General features: G+C 41.6%; 1 protein-coding gene across 2 annotated transcripts in view; it reads left to right on the forward strand.

The window, feature by feature from the left end:
- Positions 1-22,325, forward strand: part of tmem132e (transmembrane protein 132E) — a 339,900-nt gene that overhangs the window by 307,336 nt on the left and 10,239 nt on the right. For both annotated transcript variants that reach the window (XM_028421320.1, XM_028421319.1), the window contains exons 6-7: positions 2,070-2,275; positions 11,936-12,215. In XM_028421320.1, the coding sequence (XP_028277121.1) occupies positions 2,070-2,275; positions 11,936-12,215 (486 nt within the window). The remainder of the gene's footprint in view (positions 1-2,069; positions 2,276-11,935; positions 12,216-22,325) is intronic.

Consider the following 22,325-nt stretch of genomic DNA (forward strand, 5'->3'; position numbering starts at 1 on the left):
AGGGCCACTGATACCCAGAGTTGCTAACAGCTTTTGACTTGCAATTAGCCAGCCAAGTTTATCAGCAGCAGTAGCTGCAGGAGCTGAAGTGGCACTGCAGCAAGGGCACGTTTTCACATATGTGTGGGTGTGAGTGCGACTTCAGGGTGGAAGGGAATACATGTCAGGCAGATGTTCTCAACTCCACAACAAGCAAGCCACGCTGTGATTAATCAAAGGTGGCGGGGGTCATTGTGTTGAGTTACTTATTTTTCTTTCTTTCAGATAAGACTCAGCAGTAACACACAAAGGGCTGCATTCGGTGCTCACCCATAAGGTCAGAGCTCACAAAATTGCATTTGAGCAACTGAACCAGAGGGAAAGACTGTCATCTTAAGAAGTCCCTCCACCAGCCGCCCTCCCTCTCTTCCATCTCCTCTTCCCCATGCTGGCCTGTCTGCATGTGGGGAATTATATTACTCAGACCTCCTCCCAGTTATGATGAATCCCCAGCCCTGAGAAGAACTGGCCAGCCCGACCTCCATTTGCGAGAGATTAGATCCTCTGATTACAATGCCAGCTACCTCCCAACACTAGATAAATCTTGGACAGACGCCTAAAGCAAAGCCCTCCAGATCCATTGCAGTTAATAATTTAGTGTTAGCAGCGGACAAGTATTTATGATAATTCAGATGGGGCTGGAGACTTTCGGACTAGATGGAAAAGCTCAAGTTAAAAATGGCAGACTTAAATTTAGAAAATATCCATATATTGAAGTCATCCAGTGTCGCTGCAAATGAGCTCACATTACATGAACATCTAATGAAAGGTGAAATATGTTTATTCATGTGTTATGAACTAAAGTTCACCTATAACGTCACATTGCCATCAGCGCTCCTACATAAATTATGTGTTTGGTTAAAAGCTTTTCTTGGCATCTGTACGTTGTTCATAGATCATTATGAGAAGGCAAAAGAGAGAGAGAGAGAAGGTGGGGGTGTGGACGTGGTTTGAATGTATAATTTGCACTGTACACGCTTAACAAACACTCTTTTATGCAGAAGAAGTAATTTGACTGCATAAAAGATGGAAATGAGATCAGAGAAGACGCTCTCAGCCAGTAAGCGTTTTGTTTACACCCCCTCTTCTCAGCAACGTGCCACCAGTGCCTGGAAAGTCTGCCGGTTTTCTCCCTAACCAAACACAGCAGCTGATTTTCTGTGATTTGTTCCACAGATTAAAGAGATGTTTTTACCACTCAGAACACGGACTCAAAACAAGGCTTTCTATGGTGTAGGAAAGTAGAAAAACCTTAACTCCCAGAATGCACTGGGCTTCTTGATTTCTTATCTTGTTGCAGCTTCAAACAGCCAATCAGATGAGCGTAAAGGAGACATGAACATTTGGGTCCAGTGACCCACAAAGACACAAAAAGCCAGTCAGGTTTCCTGCCTTTTATGATGTCATAAGGGGATAGGCCCCACCCTTGGTTGGTTCAAAAGTGTGCCATTGAACTCCTGTGTTCAATAGTGCTGCTTTTACTCTGTGCTATGTCTCCACTGTTTTGAAACCTGCAATCTCTGCATCCTTGGTGGTTGTCTAAACACCTACTTATACTTTAAGTAAACAGTGCTTTGTCTTCTGTATCGCTGTGAAGTCAGTAAAAATAGTTTTGCTTTGATTTCTGTGATACCTGGGTGCAGTATTCTGTGGGGGTCACTTCTGTCTTTATTCCCATTAGTAATCCACTGACCCTCAGAAGGGCTTTTACTGTGACTATTTCTTCAAAGATAAAAGTAGTTCCTGAGTTATCCTGAGAAGATTCATCTTCAACATGTTAGAATAAAGGTCTCTGGTTGAATCAATCCCCTTAAGACAAAATGAAAGTACTGACGGTGAACTTCCACACCACATTCAAATACCCAGCCGTACAGTTTCTCTGCTGGAACCTTGAAATGCTGTGGTGTAAATTGTGGCAGTGACAGCTGCATCCACACAGTGCTGTATGTCATTTCACATCACTGCGATCCTCTGCCACCAACTATTACCATATAGATGGTCTCTGACTTCTGGCCGTGATCTGTCCTTAGGTGTCCATCAATTGCGACTACGTGTTCGTCAACGGGAAGGAGACGCGGGGCTCCATGAATGCCAGAGTCATCTTCAGCTACGAGCACCTTAGCGCACCGCTGGAGATAACCGTCTGGGTTCCCAAGCTCCCGCTGCAGGTGGAACTATCGGACAGCAATCTCAGCTTCATCAAAGGCTGGAGGGTTCCCATCCTGCCTGACCGGAGGTGAGGCAAACGGACACAGTCACCACACATGTTATGCACATAATATTGTTTCTACAGATCACAGAACACGTCCTTTGTTTTAGCGAAGATGAATGGACACTCAGTCCTTCATGGAAGGTAGTAAATAGAAACACATAACATTTCGTCTTTTGTTTTGTTCTCTTAAAATAGTTTTACCTTCCCTGCTTATGCATATAGAGGGAGTATTTTTTAAATTAGTTACTCTCCTGTCTGTGGTTAGTAAGCTAGAATTACTTAACAGGCTAGCTATAATGCTAACAGACTGATCTGCAGCGAGCTGGAAATTTGGTAGCTACCTAGGTATTATGGTGCAAAGGTCTTGTTTTCATATAATAGGATTAAGAAAGTTAAGTGATTCTAATTTTCACATATATAAATGTAACTGCCACAAAAACTGTTACTCAAACTTATATTTTGAATACAGACCTCTATTCCGTTTCTCCCCAACATTACATTTCTAAACATATTGGGTTGTTTGCTATCCACTACTCTAACAGTGCTAAAGGTCTGATCTGTTGTGACCTAGCAGTTCAACTTAGTTGTAAACTTATAAATGAAAAATAGTTATCCAAACTCTTCACCTTAGATTGAACTTTTGCTCTGGAGGCTTCAGTTCTGATCAAATTCCTGTTATTGTTTGTTTCTGTTTCAGTCAGTTTTTACTTGCTGTTTTTGTGGGTCTGTTTTCAGTTTTCAGTTGCTGCTTAGTAATAAGCTTTAGACAACAAGACACTTGGTTTGATGCAGAATAATAAGAGGATTTTGGTTCAGTCACTCCCTTTCGCTGCATTAACTAAAGAAAGCTCAACAATTGTCTTTAATACATGTTGGCTTCTCACATCCTCTGAGCTTTTGTTGTGGAAATGTGGTAGGTGCTGTGCAGCAGAGTTGCTATCACACAATTTTATGTGATACGCTATAAATAATCTGGAAATTAAATTATCTGAAAGGAGGTTTTCCCAGGGTGGCACTTGAGCTGACCTCTGCACACTTTTTATTTTTCTAAATTTTCCACAGAGTATGTATGTACTGTGACTTAAGTAGTAATAAGCTGTACGATGAACCTGGCAAACATAATCTATAGTCTGCAGAATTGTATATAACACATATTATTTCTTTAAAGGGAGAACTTTGAAGCCTCTTTGCTCTGTTTTCTTTTCTTATCCAAACCCTGTGGTAAAAATGAAGACAACCAGAAAACATTCCTTGCAGTAGAATATATTTTGGATGTCTTATTTTTGTGCATGATTACCCGCGGCCTCATTATCCAAAGAGCACAGAACCCTGCAGTATCAGAAACTAAAAAAGCAGGCCGGCATTCTCTCTCTTCTCCAGGATTTATGGGCAGTTACTTATTTTGCTCCAATTAGATGTTCTGGCTCAGGTACATGGCAAGAATGGACGCCGCAAGATGAAGCTCTCAAGTGCAAATTGATATGCAGGGTTGTGATGTGTGTGTGTGTGTGTGTGTGTGACACCCATGTGAACCCATTTTTGTATAACAAGTCCAAGACGCAGACTTTATTTAGCTTGACACAGAGAGAATATTTGGCGCATTTACAGATGGATAATGATGTTTTTGGATGAACGGAGAACTTATCTGGGGTGTTTTCAGTCGAACTGGGGTATTTTCCAGGACCCAAAATGACTCAGAGCTGGAACCATCACAGTCACACGTGTTGCAGCTGGCTCAAGAAAAGACTTCAGTAGACCTCAGCTTTGTCTGACTTCATGGGCTGTAACCATTGAAGGATGTGGTAAATGGAGATTCCTTTGTAGATTACAGCTGCTTATTCCTCATGGCTGCTCTACACTGTGCGATTTTTATTTATTTATTTATAAGGCCATTGCATGACACACTATGTGACATGGATCTAATAAACTTTGGTACAACGTCGAGTTTGATGCAGATTGTACGATGACCATTTACTGAATCGCAGGCGATCACAGGTTACGTCGTACGTCAACATGCGAGGAGGAGGACATGGATGCGGAGTGACAGGTCGTAGCAGCTGTCACACTGTGAGTCAGTCATCCTAAATTGTCTGTCTGACAACGCTAGAATTTTATCTCAGCTTATCTTTGGTCACGAGACGCTGACAACAGCCAGCCTGGAACCTGCCTCACAGTGTGACATAAGACCACCGATTTACAGCCACGACCAAAGATATCTCCAAAATCGCACTGTGTAAACCGGCCATTAGTCAGTAGACTTCTGTTTGCACGTTCTACTGTATTCTCTACAAAAGAACAAATTCAACCATCATCAGTGTGGTTTGGATATTTTGGGTCACCAAGGATCTAGGGATGTCCCGATCCGATCACACGATCGGAAATCGGGCCCGATTACGTGATTTCAGACTCGATCGGAATCGGACATTACCTCCCGATCAGGACTCGGATATATATTTATTAGGGCTGTCAAAGTTAACACTTTCTGTGCAGGGTGGCTTTGTGTCTTGTAGCGCAGGGGTATGACAGTTGCTTTTGGTGCGACAGGTCCATGTGTGTGGCCACACACACACACAGGTTTTGCCGCAACGAGTGCCTTTATAGAAACGATCGGATCGGGACTCGGTATTGGCAAATACTCAAAATCAAATGACTCAGACTCGGACTCGAGGGCAAAAAAACCTGATCGGGACATCCCTACAAGGATCCATCTGTTGCATCCTTCATGACCAGGCTATCTTGGCTGCTCTTTGCAGCTCTGCTTTTCCTCTTTGTTGGTTTTGGCAGTGTTTGTATTGATGCAGCATAATGTCATCACTGCAGCTGCATGTGACAATTATACAGAAGAGTATCGCATTCACATGATTTTGTTTTTTTGTTTTTTGCTCCTAAAACCTACAGAAGACTTTACATGTGTGCATTATCATTGTTGTGTCCTGTTTCTGTCGTGGCCATTGTGAGGATTGAAAGCCAATTGTGAGGTGTTTCTTCTCAATATTATAGAATCTTGTGTCAATAAAAAGAATCCAACTGGGCAATAAAAAACAGATAGCTTTGAGCGGAGAAATGGCACCAGTGGGAGGCCGATGAAGAAGTTGTTGGTCTGAGGTTAAGGAAGCTGGGCTCATTAAAATATTGCAGCATTCCTGTCATGCATGGAGCCAACAGGCCCACAACAAATGTTTAATGGGAGCATAAACGCTTGCACGGGTGGCTGCTGTCGTCGCTGCTGGAGTACATCAGCACAGACCGATTCCACACAAGCTGAATACAAATGGCGTGTTTACAGAGTTGTTTGAAGAATGAAGGTATTTCAAATGACCTAGAGTACTTGGGAAACGTCTTGCATAGGCTCATTTCTCAAAGATCCCCAACGGGCTCTAATGGGGTGTACGTGGTATATTATATTGACATGCAGAATGTGTCTTAAATGCCTACTTTAACACCATCTATTCATATTTTTGCTGCCTATTAAAGTCCTGCAGATGATCAGATCTGTGAGATACTAGGCCTTGTTATTTTGAATGTTGGCCCCAAGCCGGCAATCTCACTCCATATATGCTGCTTATTTTTGCTCTGTTACTCTGTATGTCAATAGTTGGACTTGTTGGTTCGAGCAAATTTCTGGTTTTAAAGTTTGTATTTTGGCAGTTCTTCCAGCCTGTTTTCCATGCATATAACCTCCCTCTTCTGCCGTCATGAAAACAATAATCAAAAACCGCTTGTGTGCCATTTTTCAGTCACAATGATTGCCACAGAGCCGGGTCATGCAGAGACATTCATTCCGCCGCAGGTGAAGCATTTCTGTTTTGCATGTTGTCATTTGGAGTCTTTGCAATATTCTTTATTTTTTTTCCCCTGAAGTCCTGTGGACGCAGCTGCAGACAAAGGCAGCGCACATCAGTCCTGATGGAGACTCCTCTCAGGAGCCTGTGTGTTTTCACTGACACATGTTAATATATGCAATGTAGTAGCATGATTTGTTTTTCTGTAGCAGCGCCTCAGCAGGCGGGACCAGCTATATTAAAACATGAGATGTGCTGCATATGTGCTTAATTTGAGGGCTTACAACACAACCCGGAGGTGTGGGAGGAATACATGGAGTGTGTGCTGATACCTTCTGTTGGAAAAGGCAGTTTATTTATGGTGCAGTCATGATTATGCCGAAAGGGTGATTGGTATGTTTGTGGACTCCAGTAGAAGCAGATGAGTTAATCTCTTTTCACACATAAAGTCCAGAGAGTGCAGCCTTCACATTATGCAGCATGTCTATCTGTGGGACATGCTGTGGTTGATGAGGTGAGGGGTGGCATCTCAGCAGAGCATGAAGGACAGGGCCAACCAGGAATAATGATGCTCCTGATGGTGTTTTTAGTGTTAATATCAAAACATGTATTTGAATGCATCAGAAAAATGAACAAAAGAGTGGAGAGCAACACACAGGCCAGCGGGATGAAATTACATTTGCTTTCTGTGGGTGGAAGACGGACCTGATAGACTTGATTATATAGTACTGAGGTCAGTTCTGCAGCTGTACTGGTTGAAGTCTGCCGTGCAGCTCCTCTTAAATGCACAGGAAGTTCAACTCCGAGTGATTATACTGAAATTCGGCCTTGGTGCATCAGCCACCAGTTACCTTGGTCTCAATGAAGGGTTCATTGTAAAAAAAAAAAGTGGACTGGGCCTGTAAGATGACTATGGAAGCTGCCCGCTGTAATCACACAGAACAATACTGAAGCAGGGGTACTTTGGCACAGGGGGGTACCTACCAGGATTGTGTCCAAGCAGATATCCACAACAAACAACACAGCTGTCAGCTTGCTCCTGATGAAAGGTCTGGGGTGGATCCTGAGAGATTTCTGCATCAGTTTGTAACCATGGAAGAGACCAAAGGACACTCTTAACAAAGGAAACAGTCTCCCAATCAGTGAGACTGCATCAAGGGGATGGCCCCCTTTCTCATCTGCAACTGGTGTTTCTCACGGCAAGGCAGCATTACTTGTCTGTTATTCACTGTCTATGCTTTAGCCATATCCTCTGAAAATTTCCATTTCTATACCAGTAAGATCCTGCTACACCTCTGCACCAAACCCCAATCAACTCCTCCACTTTTGCTATATGTAAGGTTCACAGAAAACATCAGGAAACAATCTGCCATTTTGTGGCAGATCCTGGAAAATGGTCTCACTACAGGGCCAACCTTGCTGATCTCTAAGATGGCAACAACAAGTGCTTTTCCATCAGCAGTCCACAATCGCCTCAGCCTCCCTCTTCACTTAATCTGTCACAAGAGACTACTGACTCTCCCCCTAAAATGAGAAGGGAGCTCGGAGGCCACCGCTGTCTGGATCTGTGTGCTCCATGATTTCTGGACAAAGAGGCCACAAACGTATCAGAAATTCATGAAGCTGTTACAAGAAGACATTTGTTAACAGCACCAGATAAATTGGCATGCAGTCACACTTTCGTGTCCATCTGTAAGTTGGGTTTAGTGTGTTGCCTTGGAAACAGAGGTTGTTTTTCAAGGTTCAGAGCGTCTACATGACTTCTCGTCCATGTTGTATTTAAAGTGCAGTTTGACGGTTTCCTCCTTGACCTTGGGAGTTTTAACGTGTCGGAAACAAACATTTCACACTTAATGGCGGCCTGGGGGGGGGTCACAGCCTCTGCGCTTGAGTTACCTCCCACCTGAGACGAACCAACGTTCCCTCTGAAAATGGACATTTAATGTGAAGTACATGAAATGAATGAAGTTAAAAGGATTAGATGGTTTGAGTTGAACCCAAAGTTTAGTTCTAAAACTTTTTTGCAAAACAACAACCTGGACTTCAGCCATGAACAAAAACAAGAGCGGTGCCAACAAACGTCTACAAGCTGTGCTGAGTCCACACGGACGTCAACAGGATTTATATGAAATCTTCCTGTTTTTGACTAATCCCAGGCCCGAACGTCGCCCTGGCACAGGTAGCCGGTGGCATTCGTCTTGACCTTGCTCTTCGTTTGTTTACAGTGGTAATGAATAAGACGGTGTTTACAAAGGCCTCTGTAAATAACAAAGTAAATGGATAATAATATCTCTCATGCAGCGTAATGCAGCTCGTTAGTCATCCCGAACACCAAATCACGATGGTTATCTGTATTATTAGACAGACTTATTGTCTTTGCACTAACTCCTCTCAGTCCTCCCACCGCTTATTTCCCTCACACTCTCCTTTACACAACCTCTAACACCGTCCCTCTGCGCCTCCTCCCCCCTCTTGTTTTCCTTTTTCTTTGCAGTCCTTCCGTCCCTTCACTTCAGCAAAGTGACACATTGTGAACCTTCACGCACAGCAAGGTCTCCTGGCCTGCAGTGGGCCTTTGCTACAGTGCAGCAGAATTGCTCACTGGCTGAATTATCCAGTAACATGCTCTAAAAAAGGAAAGAAAGTGTAATCGGGCGGGCAGCCTGTGTGCAGTGAAGCTTCAGCGTGTACGCTTTGTATCAGAGACCCTAATAAGAACAGACATGATTCTTCTGGGGGGAGAAAAAATATCAACCTTATTTTCAGGTACAGACTCTGGAAGGTAAACTTTCACTGACCTGAGCACAGAGTTGTGGAACTCCTTGACAGAGACAGAGCGAGTCTCAGTGTCTCATCGGGTTTTTCTCTGCCTTTAACTGAATGAGTAACTGAGTGTGCAGTCTCGGTGTCTGCTGTGGACTTAACTCACTTTTACCTTCTAAGTACAACTGCAGCTACGTGTCTGGGAGCTTTGCTGCCAGGATCCACCGCAGTCAAGTTCAGATGACAGACAGACCAGAGAGATTACTGAGATCACATTTTACTTTCTAATTTCCCACATCAGTGTCTGCCTGCATTACAGTGATGGAAGACATCAGTCTGTTATTTGTTTTGTGGGTAATTTAGGCCTCCCTAAAACATTTACGTGTGCTGAAGTAAATTTCTTTTTGAACAAATGTTCAGATGTTCTTACCACACTCACCATCAGTCATGTACCTAAACCTTGTAAGGCCCTCCGATATCTGTATGGTAGGTGTGTTATCGTCTCATTAAATAACTGTTTTCTCAAAGTGATAGCTTTTATCATCTGATTAAATATCTATCTATCTATCTATATATATCTATATCTATATATATCTATATAGATATATCTCTCTCCCTCTCTCTCTAGATATATATATATATATCTATCTATATATAGATAGATATATATATATATCTATATATATATATATATATATATATAGATATATATCTATATCTATATCTATATATATATCTATATATATATATAGATATATATATATATATCTACATATCAGATATAGATATAGATATATCTATATATAGATATCTCGATTATTGATTATATGGCAGAATCAGTTGTATTATCAATCCATTATCAGTCCTTTAAATTGAAATCAGTTTATCAGTTTTTAGTATGACTACCTGCCAGGTTCTTTAGGTGTGTTATCATCCCATACATTATCATTGATCAGTATCATTCCATTAAATGGCAGAATCGGTTGTTATCAATCCATTAAATGGCCGTTGTCTTCATCCCAGTAAATCAATGTTATCAAAAGTTATCATCCCATTAAATGGCTATTGTTAATGTATCTATCTATCAAAAGTCTGTTTTTACCGGTTATTATCATCCCATTTAATGGTTATTACAGTTTATCATTACCGTCCTATTAAGTGTTCATTTATAGTGTTATATCCCATCATAATGCCAATCGCTTATTTGGCTCGGTGGACACATTGCAAACTCCTTCCATCTGCACCAAGCTATTATCATGGACATATTATGTATTCACGTGACCACCGAAGGGCACACACGTACATAAAGATGTGCAGTTTTAATCGCCTAATGTGTTCAACAACTACTGTTATTTTTCTGGAAAGGACACGCTCTGAATTCAAGCACACAGTGTGAGTCAGTCCCCTCACCTCTAGTTTGTAATGCTCAGTGTTATGCATTAATAGTCCAAACTCAGATAACCCCAGTGAGTTTTTTTTAACAGAGCTCCTTTAGAGCCACAGATGTAAGTGCTCTCACAGGCTGAAAAGGGCCTCATGATGAGTAAAGCTTGTTTAGTCAGAGAAACCGTCCTTCATATTGAACTGAAAGAATGAGGTTTGTTTGAGGGGGTTATTTTTTTGCTGTATTACTGAACCCTCATGTCACACATGTGGGTTCATTTTTCTAACATAACCATGAGAACGCAGACAAAAGAGGGAGTGGGGTGGATCCTGAGAGATTTCTGCATCAGTTTGTAATCATGAAAGCTACATAATGTAAATGTTCGGGTTTTTACAGCCATTTTTTGTTTTTTATTTTATTATCAGAAGTGAGATTTTTAAGTTTGAGCCATGTTTGATTGATTACAATTACAATTCTAAGCTGAGATTTGGTGTAGAGATGCTTTGTACTCCCACATAAACAGCAGTAGTCCTCACCAAATAGAGTGCTATTGTTTAGAATTTTAATAAGAAGTTTCTAATGTCTGGATTGTAACAGCTGTTGTGTTCTTTCATATCATCTATAGCTGCTAAAGTAGCTTTTACTTGTCACAGTTCCACTGCAATGAATTCATAATGGCTTTAGCCACATTAGCTGTAAAAGCACTTTATGTGTTCCTTGATTTCAAAGCAACAAAATCAACCAACCGTGGACACAGAAGTGATAAATCTCTGACCCGAGCCTAATCTGAGCGAAAGAGGTTCGCCGGGTGACGTTAAGTTGCTCGGATGAACAGCTTCACGCAGGTGGTGCCCAGTGACCCGCGAGAGCCTGACGGGGAGGCCCCTTTGTTTCCTAACATCAAACTTACAGCCTAAAGTATTGGTGGGGACAATGAATTAATGATCAAACTCGGTAGGTGGGACGGGTTGGAAGGTGGATGCAACAGTATATTTAGTCGCTGAGGGAGCTTGTAAGGAGACAGAAGTGCTCCGGCTAATAATTGAACCTGCTTGGTGAATTAATGGATGGATGTATGCTTCGACAGCCCCACTGCTTCCCCTCAATCTCAAGTTAAGTGAAGTCGAAGCGGGAGGAGAGCTTTTTAAGGAGGAACTGGCAGATTGTCAAGCCTGCTGAGGAAAGTTGGGCAACTCATACATCTTGTTGTAGAGCAGATTGCACTCGGTGGGGGATGCACCTGGCATGTTTAACCTCACTGCCCAGGGCTCCTGTGAAATAAGAAAGGCATTGGTCCAAAACTCCGCTTTGTGGTGCTTATCAGTCCTCCCCCGCTGGCTCCGAGGACTTTCTCCTCATCACTGCTGCATCGGAGCAGATAGTGATGTGATGGATTTCTGTGGAGCGGTGCCGACTTTCTCATCAGATGTCAAATTATGAAATGAGGGGAGAACCTTAAGAACAGAAGGCGCAGATTGAGATGTGGCTGCGCTCTGCGTAGCTTAGCAGCAGATGTTCGGTTTGAAGAGGTGACAAGTTGTGATTGGTAATGGTTTTATATTTCTTTAATGCTTTTATCAGCTGTTCTCAATCTTTTTTGGCGGCCAGATCCAGTCACATTTGGCCAACTCCTCAGAGCTTCAGCTGCTTTGTTAGAGAACATTCCACACACACACACATTCGGCACATACACAATCCTCATGAGTGGCTCATAATAAAGGTTTTCTGTGTGTCTCTTTCTTTCTGTCTCTTAAGGAGCACCAGAGACAGCGACGCAGACGAGGAAGACGATGACCGCCGGGTGAGTCGAGGCTGCACCCTGCAGTACCAACGGTCCCTGGTCAAGGTGCTCACCCAGTTCCACACCACCTCGACGGAGGGCACGGACCAAGTGATCACAATGCTTGGGCCTGACTGGCAGGTGGATGTCACAGACCTGGTCCAGGACTCCCTGAAGGTGGCTGATCCCAGGATAGCAGAGCTGGTGGACAGGACGATCCTGGTGGGCCTGGAATTGGGATCCACTGTACTGAAGGTAAGCCTCAAAAAGCAACAATGCTAATTTACAGAGTTCACAGCAGCTCTCAGGGCTACCAGGGCTTGTTGTGTTTAATACTCTGATTTGTGTGTAGAGTAATACCGTTTGTTTAATCTTGTGACTTGGCTTAAAAAAAAACTCCTGCAAAATTGACTTGATCTCCTTTGTGCCAAAACAGATGTGCCTACTTGCCTCAGTGTGTATCACTAACTGATATTAGCTTGCCTGCTAACATGAATGTATTGAATGTAATTCATTCAAACTTCTGGGGCTAATATGACAGCTAATTTGACTAGCATTCCATTAGCAAATTACTTTTACTTGGAATATGTTGGATATATCTTACCAGTTAGCTTAGAGCTAAAGCTCTGTTACACTGGGCCTCTTGTTTTTCTGTATTATATGTATCATGACTCAGAGAGTGACCGTACCTTACCTAACTAGATTAGCTTAGCGACAGACTTCATTAATAACTTCAACATTTACCTCAAGGAACCTTTAAATAATAATGCTAGTCTATGATGTCATCTCTCTTTGCAATCACACTGAATATATTGCTGATATTTGCCACAACAAAGTCAAACAAAACAAGAGATGCAATTAGATATGTTCAGCCACATTATCTAACTTGACATGTGTCTAATAGTCTCTCATTATTGAGGAAGCCTCAGTGCATTCACAACAACCGCAGAGGCTGAAACTAGCAGACAGTCGATAAACTGTGATTGATGTTTGCAACAAAAAGTTAGGGTGGTAATTTAATCCTTGTTTTCTCATCATTGCTCAAAACCGTGATTTTTGTTGCGTTCCCAGATTTTAGCAGTAAACCTGCTGAGAGGTGTCAGGGCCTAAACTATGAACGTTAGAGAGAAATGAACCAGGTTTATCCTTGAAATTAGTTTCACACTCATGCCACATTTTGTTTTGTTACAAAACAACAAATCTATTGGATTCTCTGCTCTTGGACATCCGCTCCTCTCAAGCAGAAGAACCGGCTGACATAAAGTGCATGTAAATGCGTCAGCCAAGACAGGTTCATCAGTCCTTATAAAGGAAGCGGCACAAGTTATTACTCCTGGGGCCGTGATTTACAGACGCTCTGCTGGTCATTTATGGGGACAGACAGAGGAGTAACGGACGGTGAGAGTTTTGATCGCCGTGAAAGATCACAGTTTCAGCCTGTCAGGAGAAAGAATAGTAGTCTGATGGATGCATCTGATGATGGCCAAATCGGGGGGAAAGATATAAACTTACAATCCATCATTTTAAATGAGCAATGGATCATTTGTAATCTGTTGAAGGCTATGAATAATTATCTCTCAATTTACCGCCAGATGTAAGTTGCCACGGTGACTCATGGCAATTGTAAGAAATAAATAAATAAGTAAATAAGATGTTAAGGAATGATCTCATCATTCAAATCACTATAAAGATGATTGGTTGAATCCAGAATAGCATGTTAGATTAGTCAAAACTGATGTAACTGGGCTGCAGTCATATAAGAAGAACTAGAAGTACGTCCTTTTTTTAGCTGTACGCCTCGGTCAGCCAGTCAGTTTGCATTGATGCCCGTCCAGGTCAAAGGCTGTTCAAAGGGAAAAGTTAATAATTTATTTGGAATTCTTGATTGGTGGCAAAGACCCGTAGAGAAAGCAGACAGCAAAAAAAGTCATTTCCTGGATCTGGATGTCACATGGGTTGTACAACAACTCAACATCAGGGAAGATCATCGCAATGTCAACCCAATTCTGTTGCTCCCCAGTAAACAAACTATGTACTGGATCTTCCAAACATTGCTTCACTGTAACTAGGGATGTCCCGATCCGATCACGTGATCGGAAATCGGGCCCGATTACGTGATTTCAGACTCGATCGGAATCAGACATTACCTCCCGATCAGGACTCGGATATATATTTATTAGGGCTGTCAAAGTTAACGCCTTCTATGCAGGGTGGCTCTGTGTCCTGTAGTGTAGGGGTATGACAGCTGCTTTTGGTGCGAGAGGTCCTGGTTCGAGACCTCGATGTGCTGCGTGTGTGAAATCTCCTAGCATAGCGCTCTGGACAGACACACACACACACACAGACACACACAGGTTTTGCAACGAGCGAGTTGCTATTTGCCTTTATAGAGAATCCTGAAAGTGTCGGATCGGGACTCGGTATCGGCAGATACTCAAAATCAAATGACTCGGACTCGGACTTGAGGGCAAAAAAACCTGATCGGGACATCCCTAACTGTAACCCACACATGTGCTAGCTAGCTACTATATGTAATGCCAAATATAATGCTAAACCATGGACGTCACTAGGGTTGACAGATAGGGGGGGCTAATCACCAACCACCCCCCCCCACCCCCTCCCCCGGTTGAATTTTTTTTTTCCGGCGGGGGGGGGGAGTTGCGTAAGAAACACAAATAAGTATAACAAAATACATATTTACACATTATGTTACTTCATTTCTTATTGTCATTATATATATTATTTTTCAGATGGTTCCAGATGCTCCAGGTAATTTCCCACAGATTTGTCCCACAATGGGCAAATTGCGTTTTTGCAACAGCACAGTTACATCAAGTAAAACATAAGAAAAGCTATATACATAAAATTGCGTAAAATAAACTACCGATTTTATGCAATACAATCAAAAAAGAGTTTACAGATTAACAATTACTGCACAGATGAGTGGAGGTAGAAGTGGTTTGTAGAAAACTGTACATAGTGCATCAAAAGAACAAATAAGTAATTTATTGTATAGTGTGCTGTGTGAACATTGCACCTATCAACCACCAATCCAGCTGTTCATCTGTGGAAAAGTCTTCTGCCAGTGACTCTGAAACAGCATCTCAGTCTATAATCTTTTCTTATTCTTTCAGAAATAGTCGCGCTGTAAATGTCTCTTTTGTCTCTGCAATAGTTGTGTGGCAAAAGTTGAAAAATGAAGCTGCGCTACATGAAAGAAGCGCTGTTTACTGTGAGCGTCTGAGAGCGAGCTCCCCTGTTCATCCGGAACGTCCTGACGTAACTTCCGGGTTAGCGTAACAAAACATAGCACCGCTAATAAGTCAAATAAAAGTTTCCAGTAAGAAATAACAGTGAATAACAGTGTATAACAGGGGTATGCAGAACAATGCACCTTCCGGCTGAGATAACAGTCCGCTACGCGTCTATTATTGCGTTCAGAGACGCTTTTCAGACGTGTAGACGACTCAGCTAGTTAGTGGAGATACTTCTCTTGTCTTCAGAAGACATCTTTGAAAACCACGTCAGAGGCACAAGGCTCTACAATTGGATATTTGAGCCCCTTGTGATATCGCTCGATGGTCCGATTGGACACCTTGCCCGTAGAATAATACAGCCAGTCTACATCACACAGACATGCCTGAAGTGTCCTCTTTTTGAGGAAAGAAACAGAACGTCTCTAGCTATTACTTTCCTGATATATGAGCGACTTTGTAAGACATATGCTCTCATATCGTATACGACGTGGTCAACTCCGAAATAATCAAGCCCCAAATTATAGGGGGGCTTTGGATTGTTTTAGGGAGGCTGAAGCCCCCCTAAAATAGGGCTAGCGACGTCAACGTGCTAAACTATATGTAAATAAAATCTAAACAAATACAACTATAACCTAAATACCCACCAGCTGTGTCTCAGTTATGCCTGAGACACAGCCTCAGGCAGGCGTTATTATCAACACACGTTAAAGGCTCCGTCAAATGTCAAATGCCTTTTTCAACCTAGTACAAATTTGTAGTTGGGAAATTGATGTATGATTTTCACACTCTGGCCCAGAGAGAACATAATTTTGGCTTATATTGGGAATCCATCCTCAAAGGTAATCCCTTCGTAGGCAGGACCGTCAGCGCATAGGGGCAAAGATCTGGGTCTTTCATTTCCATCTAAGCATGATGTTAAACCACTCTCCAATCTCACACTTAACAACAGGATGTTAAATCTATGCTAGCAGGGCGGAGAGTATGCAGCTGTTAGCATGCCCACACAAGTGTATTGTTTACTATAGTCACCATCTTAGTTTAGCATGTTAGTCTGTGTTTCCAGTATTTGTTCAATTTTGAGTTATGTATGAAATATTTCAGCGAGTTGGTAAAACTGTGATGGATGGTGGTGTTATGAGTCAGCCGAGGACAGATGCTGCCATTTAAATGGATCCTCGCTGCTATCAGGGCTAAATAAAAATAAGGACAGTCTGTGGGTGTTTACAGGTGGATGTCGCCCCTCATTTACTCCGGCATAAGTCAAAGTTTCCTGCAGGACATTACTTTATTACAGTTAAGTCGAATGATCAGCAGTAACTGAGACGAAATTGAAAGTGCAGCTGCTCCACACACCTCCACCTGCACCTCCATCATCCTAATGGATGGACTATAAAGTCAGCATGAAGGAAGCAGATCTCTGCCGTCCATTCAGTGTGAATGACTGACAGTTAAAACATCTGCAGTGTTTTACAGTGCAATTGTTATGCAGATCTTCTGTGAAACGAGCTGTATATATTTCAACAATGGCTCTTTGAGACAGTTTTAAGTAGAGGACGGTTCAAATTGTTCTCCAGCTCATGAATATGACTAAAGAATGGCAGCAGCTTTTGTCCATTTAGTGCAATATATATCAGACATTCATTTGATGAATACTTCATGTATTTCTATGTCACATGAGACATGTGTCTCTTTTAAAGGACAAAACATCTGAGCTTCGGAGGTTCAGTTATAAATAGCACATATTAATTATTGTGTAAATGGTATATATCTTTATATACTGATATCAAAGGGCAAGATGGTGACTTTCTAAGAAACCTTGCCAGGAGTCATGCAGGGTTTAATCCAGAGGATTAGTGAACAATCCCCGCTTCTCCAAGTGAAAAAGCAGACTTGAATCGAATTCACTGTTGGTCCTCAGATCAGAGATTATTCAGTTAAATATCTGCAAACATAAGATCATCCAAAGACAGACAGCCAGATGGATAAAAAGGCACCTAATCTACAGAATCTTTAATCAACATTTATGATGTATGAACAGCACCGTCCTTGTTTAAATATTAACTTCCCAAGATGGTTTCAATTGATTAAATAGAGAAATGGTGAAAAAGAAATACATGAGCTGGAGCTTTGTGAAATAATAAAATAAAAATGTGAGACTCCTACATTTTGTAATTCAGTTTTCTATTTAGTGTATGTACAGTCAACCCACTCGTACACTATATGGACAAAAGTTTGCACAAAACAATACATTAAAACATGCTAATATTTCACCAGAGGAAAAAAAACTTGTGTCTGCTGTCGCAACAATAAGAACCATTTGTCTCATTGTGCACAAAAATAATGGAACCATTTCTTGTTGTAGGACTATTTGGTTGACTTAAGCCGGGCATCCACTGTGCGTTTTTTTTCCCCCGATATTACCCGAATTTTGATTAACGTCGCACAAACCGCGATCGGATGATCGGTTGAATTTCTGACATGTTTTCGTCGACCCTCCTGAGAGTATCGCACAGTTTAAGCAGAGATACGACCTGAAGTCTGTGTTTTTCCCTCCACTGCGCATGCGTTTGCTGAACACGCTCAACGTCACCCTAACCCTAACCCTACAGGAAATTGTTTCAGATGATCACAAACATGGCGGCGCCCACACGGCGTTGGACAGGAGTGATGGAGGCTATGTTTGATGAGCTGAGGCAGCAGCACGAACTCTGACTGACTTTGACTGTTTCTTTGAAACAGCAACAGCTGTTAGACCTGAGCACCTGAAGTCGCGTGTAGTGTGAGCAGTGACGTCGCAGCCGACCATCGCACTGTACAGTGTGAGCACACACATCGTGAGCTTGGACTTGACATTGCATGCATTTTATTCGTACTGTGTGAGTTGGTGTTAAACACAAACATCCCAAAAATCTCACAGTGTGTTGGAGGCTTTAGGTGGAGCTAGCCACCTGCTAACTATAAGATGGAGCTCTGGAGCCAGCAAAGAAACCAAAGAGGAAACAAATTCAACACAGAAATTTCAGACTTTTACACATTTATGCAAATCAGAGATAGTCCTTTTTAATAAATACATGCAGAATATAAACTAGAAGCTAAAAATACATAAATTAGATGTTATTATAAACAGACCAATCATTATGTGGCAACTATTATCCCCAGATCACATGAGAGCTCCATACCTGGAACATTTGTCACGTGTCATTTCCCCCCTCTCTCTCTCTCTCTCTCTCTCTCTCTCCCTCCCTCTCTTTATCAGCATTTGCTTTGATCTTGCCAATAAAGTTGGAAATGCCCCCCAGAAAGTAATTTGATTGGGAGTGACGGTGGGCAGACTGCTCTGTGTCGCTGTCGAGGGAACCCTTGCCTTGCAGGAGGGGAGCAGAGGTTTATTTTGCAGCTGTTGCACCCACTTACTTCGCAGCGTAGGAAGCTGTGTAATTGCCTGAAAGTTTACAGGATGGCAGAAAGTTGCGAGCAAGGGTCATGTTTTTCTGTCTTTTATTTTTTTCCACCATGTTTCAAGAGGTATTACATTTGTATTTCATCAGTTCATCCTTCTGGAAAAGAAGCACTTTATGTGTTGTGCAAACAAGCATAAAAAGTCAGGATGCATCTCGGTGCTGTCACTGTTAATTACCCTGATGGAAGGAATAATGAAAAACGCCCATCACTACTAAGAGATGAAGGCTGAAGCTCACAGAAGTCAGACTGTGAGCAGAATAAATCGACCTCGACCAAAAAAAAAAAAAAAGCAGATCAGGGTTCATTTTTTGATTCGTTGTCTGAAGTAATGCACACGTGCTTCACATGTGTCGTGTGTTACTTACATAACAACAATTTTCCATTTTCTCAGACCGCTGACAACATAAACAATTAGATGGATGTTTATTATGTAAATAAACTAATTAAATATGCTTAAACATAACTGTGAAGAGGCAACTTTGTATGTATCTGAGCAATGAAATGAATTGCTCTCATGCGTTTGAACTGAGAGCGGTCAAGTTGCCATTGTGAGAGACTTGGTGACTTAGTGACTTATTGCAAGAGTCTGATAGAGCTAGAATAGAATAGAATAGAGATTAATCCCAGATGCTCCGTGCATGTTTAGAAATAATAACAGGCTAGAAATATAAAATAAGGTAAGGTAATATAGTGAATAAAATGAAAGCAATAATAACGTTGAGTCAAAGTCATATATACCATATTTTCCAGACTATAGGTTGCACCAGCCAGAAAAACCAAAATGGAGAAGAAAAAAAACATATCGGTACACGTTGCATTTTTGGGGGAAATTTATTTTACAAAATCCGAGACCAAGAACAGACATTTCATTTCTACATGAAGCATAAAAACAAACTCAATATGTAACATATTAACAGTTATTCAGATAACTATAGTGTAAAGGACGTGAATAAGTTTATCAAACTCTCCATCTCACTCCAAATCCATTGAATTCTTCTTCCTCGGTGTAACTTCCTGTAACTTCCTAGAGTGCCCTCTAGCGGCTGAAAATAACAAACATTTGAAATTATATATTTTAATATACAAGTCACATACCCAGCCAAAGGATGGAAAAAAAGTGTGACTTCTAGTCCGGAAAATACGGTAATATAACTGGAATACCACAAACATGGTGTATTAGGTCACAGTGAATCTTTGGAGGACAAATACAATACAGTGTAATCAATTAAAAGCCAGTACAACTGCCTGGAAATGCTGGCCTGCTCTGCTAGCTAAGTGCTGGTGTCCTGCCCTGCCTGTGTGCGACTGAGCTAAACGTGCAGCATATCATGGTCTGAATGATCGCAGATAGGAGAGGGTGCACCAGCGTTATTGTTGCAAAACCGACCGAGTTAGCTGTGTAAGGAATCACAGATATGATTACATAATGATTAAAATCTGATTGTGTATTGCATGGGAAGAAAATATCAGATTAATTATTCAGTATTTACGACACTGAATATTATTTGTTCCTCTAAAAAAGAATCTCTATTTGTTCAGACTGCTCAACAACTCGTGTGCTTCAAAGATAAATAACAGTAGTGGGATATGTTTTGTTGGGAACTTCCAGCTGGGTGAGGCTGTGTGTGTAGTCTGGATCAAAAAAACGAAGATAAAACTTCACACTTTGAGGGGATCCCCAGCGTGGCAGCAATATATATATATATATATATATATATATATATATATATATATATATATATATATATATATATATATATATTTAAATAGATAGTGTTCAGTAGTTTTCGGGTTCATATGATGTCACATTCTGTTTGATAAGATTTCCCTCCAGTCTCCCAATCAAGGCTAAAAAAGACATCCACAGTCTCAATTAACAGCAGCAGTGTGAGCTCAACTTCAGGATTTAGAATCCAACTTTAACTTTGAAGCACTGAGAGTTTCTTATATTGTAATAAAGTATAATGGAAGTCTAACCGCAGCTTTAAATCGCTCTGAAATAGGGCTTAACGTTCAGGACAAAAAAAGAACTATTAATAATCCTTTCTCAAGGTCTTTTCAGAGACGTGCTCGCTCCACACTGATGTTTTCTGTGGGTGCCTCAGTGCCTGAAAGGTGACTTGTTTTCCTCAGGTGTGCTTGCATGAATAAATCTGTTACACACCGAGTATGATTTATTGAACACCACCTTTCAGGAAGGTGTAGTAAAGGGGTGGGAGATAATGTGGTGTGATGTAAGTAATATGCACGGGCATGAGGGAGCGTTCTGGGTGAAGAAGCTGTGCTGGTCAGTGTCGGTCCGTCTGCTGCTCGGACTCATCCATCGATCCTCAGCTGGCATGACGACACGTACAGCTTCACACTCTCAGTTTAAAAACATGTAGAGTGTGACTCAGACGAGCTGGAAGGAGCCGCAGCTGACCTCTCTGTGCCAGCAGCAAAGATCACTCAAATGACAGGCGCCATCTTTCATTACTTGCTGAATTATTTATCCCAGACTGTTGAATTTGAAATTTAAAATAGCTCTGTTTACTTTCAGGTGGGGGGGTGCTGCGTTATTTAACTCATACATTAAATAACAAAAAAGGCGCAGACAGCAGTCACTTCTGTCAGGTCTACACACTTTTCCTTCTTTATCTGCAGTTCTATCTGTGGCCACTTGAGGGTGCCTTAAGTTAAGACATCCAGCTGTACAACAGAGGATGAAATTTTCAAGTCGATAAAGACCCCGTTCACACTGGGGAAATCTGGATATATCCGCATAGTTTTTATCTGATTTTGAACAACGTGAATCCTGATATATCCAGATATATCTGGATAGATTTCAATCTAGCCGGATTGAAATCAAACTGGATACAGCCAGATTCGAGGTGTTCACACTCAGAAAAAAACACATCTGGATTGATCTGGATGCGGCCGAATCCTGCTTAAGCCACATTTTTTTCCCCAGTGTGAACGGGGTATCACAAAAGCCGTATGTAAACAACCGTCACAGATAGGAGAAAGATGATTTCCTGACGTCTATAACTTTGGTTAACTTTTCTATATATCAAATGGGGAGAAATGTTTTTGTTGGATGGATTGCCGTTAATACTTGTACAGACATGCGTGTCCCTCTGAGGCTGAACTGTAATAACTCCGGTCACCTCTTAAGCCCAAAGCTATATTTTGAAACTTAAAAAAAAAAAAAATCCAACAAAATTTTCAGCCAGCTTCACAACTGTAAGGTCAAAAGGAACAAGAGAGAGACGCTCAGGAGAATTTCTAAAATGGAATAAGTCACCTCACCTCCATGTCACCAAAACCTGTTTTTAAAACTTCTCAAGTGCAACTCCGACAAATTCGACAACAGAAGAGGAAGCACAACAATGCTACACACATTTTAGTCACAGCGCGCTACCTGGCTGCCTTCAGAAGCGTTTTAATAACACTTTCAGCCTCCGGTCTCCGGTCAGGGGCCTCCAGGGTGGAAAGGGTTCATTTTTCATCCTCTGCAACTAGGTACAAAAATGTCCAGCAGCAATAAAACTGAAGGCAATCCTGCCAGCCCAAGAGTGCTCAGTGTGTAGTGCTAAGAGGAACATTTTCTGTTCTCTGTTGTTGTATTTGTAGTCATGATCTCTTGTGGTTTATCCGTTTTACCACT

Source organism: Parambassis ranga, chromosome 14 (genome assembly GCF_900634625.1).
Source record: "Parambassis ranga chromosome 14, fParRan2.1, whole genome shotgun sequence".
In the NCBI taxonomy this organism is placed as follows: Eukaryota; Metazoa; Chordata; class Actinopteri; family Ambassidae; genus Parambassis; species Parambassis ranga.